The sequence below is a fragment of the Morchella sextelata genome (assembly GCF_020137385.1).
Source record: "Morchella sextelata strain SCLS chromosome Unknown scls_11, whole genome shotgun sequence".
Taxonomy (NCBI): domain Eukaryota; kingdom Fungi; phylum Ascomycota; class Pezizomycetes; order Pezizales; family Morchellaceae; genus Morchella; species Morchella sextelata.
The window spans coordinates 945,402-951,401 of record NW_025408626.1 but is presented as its reverse complement, the minus strand read 5'-3'; the positions used below and the strand labels follow the sequence as shown (position 1 = coordinate 951,401).

Sequence of the window (6,000 nt, the reverse complement as noted above, 5' to 3'; positions counted from 1 at the left end):
TGATAGTTTCAACGGCTGCTGGTGGTTTCTTAGTGGCCCAGGAATCAGGATAACCGCACTAGTTGGTCGAGTGATTGCCTATGTTTTTGGATGTCTACTAGAATACATGTATGTAATATCACGCCATGTCATGCCATAACGCTCGCTCGCCCATTACAATAGCAGACCCCCCCCCTCCCCCCCCAATCCCTTCCATTGTAAAAAAAACGCCATGTACAGAAAAAATTAAACTTTTGCACCCCAGCTTCTATGGTCATCATCTACCCCCATAATACACAAAGTCAAACAATTAGCCAACAGCATATAAAAGGCACCCGCATTATAAAAAAAAAAAATAAAAAAATCAACCACAAGAAAACAGAATCACAAGAACAAAGGAATATACAAATGCTCGCCAGTATCCACGACGCCCAGCTTCTCGCCGACCCTGAGCACGCTCCGCTCGTCCGCGGGCACGAGCTGCATGCCCAGACATGCATTCTTCGGCGACCCTGCGTCAATGTTGCGGTACGAGCGCATGGTCTGGTCGGGTTCTTGCATGTGTTTCTCTCCGGTGTCCTGGTTGACGTTTGGGAGGCGGCATCGGACCGTTCGTGCAGCTGGTGGTTTGTATTAGAATATGCTACTACTAGTACTAATATTACTCTACCCTAACAAAGGGAGAAGAGTTAGATAGGTAGCTAGGGGGTAGACGCTTACCAGCGTAGTACATCTTTCCTCCAAACGTAATCTTCTTCCAATCATCTTCTGAGAATGCTTTAGGTCCCGAAACTGCAGTAAAGCGTTAGTTAGTTGGTTGGCTTGGCCCAGATATCAATGATCACCAATGTCAGAAAACGAAACTGGGGGAGAAAAAAAAAAGGAAAAAAAAGGAAATATACCAATGATATTGGCGCGAAAACGCTTCACGCTAAGATCTGGGATCTTGTCTGTGATCCTGCCATTTAGTTCCCGCACCGAAGCCAGGTTGAGCATATGCACTGGATACTGTAAAAATTGGAGTAAATCCGCTAGTCAGTGAAATTGTAAATTTCGATGTGTGTGGTGTGTGGCCCATAATCCTGCATAATGTACACACATAGTGTGGGGGGTCATATAGGGGAGTAGAGTAGACAATATCGGGACATACCGCATCCGCAAACCCAATCACACTCTGGAAGCCCAGCTCCTCCTTCCTCGGCGCGTTCCTGTACACCTCTCTCAACCGCTCCTCGCAGGTCCTAAAGAGCCTGACCTCACCCTTCGCGCCGAGGAAGGCCGCGAGCTCCTTCAGCTCACTCTGGATCACGCTGCTGACATCGTATGCCTCGGGGGTGCATTTCCAGATCTTTACATTGACGAGGGGGAACCTCGCCATGACCTCCTTGCTGCCCGACAGCGGCAGGTGGAATGTCCTCGTGCCCGTACCCGCTGGGAGCAGTGACAGCGGGAATGGGCGCGGCGTGGCTGCGAGGGGAAATGTGATGCTCAAGGTCCCGCCGGTGGGGGATTTGGGCTGCGTGTGGATGGTGGGTGTGATGAGCGCCATCTGCGGGTATTGGCGCTGCGTGATGAAGTTCCATTCAGAGACGCCAGTGCGCGGGCAGGGCCGGAGTTCGGTGAACATCTGTGGGGTGCAGGGCGAGTTAGAAATGGGCTGACATTTTGTTGACTGGGGTGGGGGCGCCTCGTGGGATTGCCGCGGGGTGCGGGGGGGGGGGGGGGGGGTGGGCACGGGGTTAGTTGTTGGACATGGGTTTTCTTTTGAGGGGAAGGGTTTTAATTTTTTTTTTTGTTATTTGGTATTTGGAAGGGAAAAAAGTGCCGCGTGAGAAATCATGAAACAGCATTTGTTGGTGCCGCGTAAGGCGATACATGCGGTCTTGGAGGCATTGTTTTGGGGTATTGGGGGTAGAAGAAGCAAATTTAAAAGCAAATATATAAAATGCAAGTGTAAAATGTAGACAAGTATGTAGTTTCGTGATTTCTTCATAAAGTGCGCGGAAAATTATATATGCCGGGGCAGTAAATAAAATAATTGAAAAGCAATCCAAATGGAGGTTTCCTTACGAATTGACGGTCATGCTCAAAACTATCACAACAAGCGGTAGTTAGCTTTTACACTTCATTCTTTCATCTTTACCGCGGCGGGTGGGCAAAACAAAAAGTATAAAAAAAGAAAGCAAGACAAGACAAAACAAAAAAATTTACTTACCCAGTAGGCACTACATTCACCTCATCCACCTCGACCCCTCTGCAGCTCTTTACGGGGTATATCCACAGGCTCTTGACCTTCCAATCCTCATCTCCGTCCGGGCCATACTGAAACTCATCTGCAAGGTTGCTTTTCTCCGGACCCAACCCCATCTTCTCGCCCTTTGGCTCGACGTCTGCCGCTCTGAGCAACCGGGTGAACACCAGCCAGCTGATGACCGCCGCGGCACCTGACATGAGGAATTGCTGCAGTGACGAGGCTGCCACGGTGGGGGGGAGTTCCACGACCATGGTGAACGAGAGAGAGGGTGATAGTGTGATTCGATGTCTCACGACGGCCGAGAGCGGGTTCTGAAAGGAAAAAGATGTACAAGTATGTATGTACGGTACCGCGTGTGTGTTGAACCGGGGTAGGTAACGAAAAAAAGGTGACGGTGGGGATCGCTGATCGTAACCCTGTGACTGTTGAATGAAGAGGATGTGAATCGAAGAGATGTACAAAAAAACAAAACGCGTGCGTGAATGCGCGCCCCGAGTGACGATGGTAGGACGTTGTTAGAACGATAGCAGACGCAATAGTGCGATAGTTTCTTGCTCACGGAAAACCCCTTCCACTCAGTCAGTGCATGCACCTTACTAGTACCTTCTCTTGTTTATGAACCGGGGTACTTTTTTTTCCCTCCACGAATAGGTGCGCAGCGGGTGGTGAATTATCTGCAGGTACAATTAAGCTGTGGGATGAGCTGTTTCGAATGAGAATCCCGGTAGAGGGGAGGAGGAATAGGAGGAGGAGAGCTGGGGGGTGGTCGCAGAGTTTTTGAGAGAGCTATGGAACTCAATCATGATCATCAATCATGTCTAAGTGTATTGCAAATTTCTCATCTATTTTAGGTATGGAAAGGGCCTAGAGGGGGGTTGTTGGAAGTCGACTAGAAGGGTTGTGTGGAACCCTCTAAAGTCAGAATTTTACTAGCTGCCGGGAACCGTTGAGAGGAAAAAAGGGAGATGCGCAGTCAGGGTTTATGCGGCTCCAATCGTGAGGCTATTCTTTAATTTTCCCCTGGCGATCTCGATAAGGCCATTCTAGAATCCGATTAACGGTTCAGAATCCGATAACCAGAGCATAGTTCGTACATGTACTCTAGGACAGAATAGAACTGAGCACATAGAGCAGGCAGGTACATTTTCAGATAACCTGGTTATGATTTGGCAGAGCTAGAGCTAGAGCCTGGAGGCATTCGTCTGAACATCGGGATGTCTATCCGTTTGTTTTGCTTTTTGTTTCTGCCCTATCCCGGTACATGATAGAGTTCTGTTTTTCTGCCCCTGTACCATTTTCTACCCTTACGGTAGATAGTTTACCTCACGTGTCAAACACTCAACGCGTCTCCCCCCCAGCACACACACAACCTGTCAATCCGCATCAACATCATCATCATCACCAAATATCACCACACCACACATCACCACCATCACACATTACACATTACACATCGCACATACCCTACGCATACACATGTGCCCCAGCCCCAGGCCGGTCACTCCAGCCCCCCTCTCCTCCCCAAACGAAACATCAAACACCAAACACCATGGCATCAATCTCGTCTTCTCGTAAGCAGGCATTCATCCATGCAGTGATGATGTTTCCCGCCTTACCTCACAGCGCTCCTTGCAGCTAACACAAACCTCAAATCCCACCCCCCCAAAACAGATCGTCTGCACTCCATCTCAGCCTCACAAGCCCTGACCACCTCCACCACCTCCCAATCACCCACGATCTCCACCGGCTCCTGTACCCTTAACAGCCACCTCTCCTCAGCCGGCCTTCTGCCCAGCAAGGTCCATGAGCTCTGTGGCCCTCCCGGCGCTGGCAAAACCGCAATGGCGTAAGTTGTCAACAATCGCACATCGCACACACACACAACCCCCCACCCCTCACTCAATGGCTAGTTTTTTTTTGACCGGCCGGGTAGGATGCAGATGGCCGCAAATACCCTCCTATCAGGACACCGCGTAACCTGGATCGACACATCACACCCACTCCCGAAATCGAGGCTGCTGTCAATGATTGCTGCGCGGGCGCGCCCGGATGAGGACCCACAGGGCTACATGGCATCACTAACGACCTGGCATGCCAGGTCCCTGCCACACTTGCTGGCGCTGTTCTTGCACCCGCTGCCAGGCTCTACATTCCCGCCAGAGGGCACAGGGCTGGTGGTGATCGACAATGTGGGTACGGTGTTCACGGCGGCGTTCCCGCCCGGGAGTGAGGACTTCCATAAGAAGCTGCCTGCCGGCGCCGATAAGCGCGGGTCAGGGTCAGCATCGCCGGGGCCGAAGCAGCCGCCGCGGAAGTTTGCGGTCATGGTGGACCTGGCAAAGGCGCTTGAGCGGCTGGCTGTCACGAGGAAGATAGCGGTACCAATCCCCGCTCCCACCTCCTCCGCCCCGCCCCGCGATGCTAAATTTGTAGATATAGATACTTGTAATAAACCAAATGACAACCCGCGTAATCGCTGGGTCAAGGGCAATTCTTCAACCGGCTGTCATATCGCCATTGTGGTCTGCGGCGTTATATACAAGACTCTACATCCACCGTAATAGTATATCCCCCTCCAAGCTAGCGAATCCCGACTCGGTGCCCATCCAGCAAATCCGCTTCGTCTCGATCCTAAAAGGGAACGGCAGGACCTACCACGACTTTGAAAGCGGAATTGAAGGCAAAGTCGTCATTGTAATCGTGCAGATCCACGACGGCGGCATATCAGACGTAGAGCTCCTGGGCCCTCTCACGCCCGCGCCTACACGCCCTACATTAAAAGACAAGAGAGTATTTTTCTCAGAGTCACCTGATGGAACCCCATCTGCATCTACGTTAGCCAAGCTATCAGAGGAGGCCGACCTCGACCCATCCCAGATATCAGCAATACCCCTAGAGACACCCTCCGCACAGTCACCGCCGCCCACATCATCGCCCCTATCACCGCCGCCCACATCATCACCCCTATCACCGCCCCCACCATCGCCCTCCTATTCCGCAGCGTTCACACCCCGGTCGCAGTCGCTGGTGGTGACCGGGTCCCCGGAACCAAAGCGACGGAAAACGGGGTTGGAGTTGGGCGTGGTGCGGGGCAGCGATGAGGAGGATACGGACGAGGACTGGTCTGATGAGGAGGGGGGCTTGGATAATGGCGGGGCGCCGGTAAAAGTGCTGACTGCTGCTGACACGGACGGGGTAAATGGACTTACGACACTTGCTGTTGCGGGGCAGAAGGACGGGAAGGGGAGTAATTGAGGGGTGATTTGTGGGGAGACGCGGGGAGGGAATCTCACTCAGCTTGGGTTTGAAGGAGAAAAATAATAATGTCAGGCAATAAAATATGGGGTGATTGATGATGGCAGAGAGAGAGATGATTTTTCGAAATTATGGGGTATCATTAATCATTGACACCCATGTAATCAGGAGTAGTAGTTTGGTAGTTTGTTTTTTCTTTCTCTTTCTTTCTCCCCTCGGTAGTTGGGATTGGGTCTGCCGGTTTTGAAGAATTAAAAATAAAATTAAGATTCCTGATGGACTTTTTTTCCGGCTCTCATGTGAAGGAAAATTAATATATAAAAAAAAAACTTCTGACAGCTGCACGATCAGATGTCGGGTGGGTAAGGGGTTTGGGTATGCTTACACCTCACGCCATGGGGAGAAATAATGGCCCTTTGGTATCTGCGCATGTCTGTTCGTTTTTAGATTATTCCCCGGACGCGGGGCCATTTGGGGTATGCGCATTCGCGGGGAATTAAGTTTGTCCTAGA

General features: G+C 51.2%; 2 protein-coding genes across 2 annotated transcripts; one reads left to right on the top strand and one right to left on the bottom strand.

Moving 5' to 3' along the window:
- Positions 1 to 363: 363 nt before the first annotated feature.
- H6S33_001668 (uncharacterized protein) lies at positions 364 to 2,484 on the bottom strand (the record flags this gene model as incomplete). The annotated part of the gene is made up of 6 exons (XM_044833021.1): positions 364 to 599; positions 700 to 771; positions 882 to 987; positions 1,130 to 1,606; positions 2,050 to 2,071; positions 2,195 to 2,484. 6 exons carry the CDS (start codon positions 2,482 to 2,484, stop codon positions 364 to 366), a joined length of 1,203 nt encoding a protein of 400 aa, XP_044693729.1.
- Positions 2,485 to 3,782: 1,298 nt separating this feature from the next.
- H6S33_001667 (uncharacterized protein) lies at positions 3,783 to 5,488 on the top strand (the record flags this gene model as incomplete). Its single annotated transcript, XM_044833020.1, has 4 exons — positions 3,783 to 3,804; positions 3,905 to 4,079; positions 4,167 to 4,611; positions 4,673 to 5,488. The coding sequence occupies 4 exons, from the start codon at positions 3,783 to 3,785 to the stop codon at positions 5,486 to 5,488; spliced, it is 1,458 nt and encodes a 485-aa protein (XP_044693728.1).
- Positions 5,489 to 6,000: the final 512 nt, after the last annotated feature.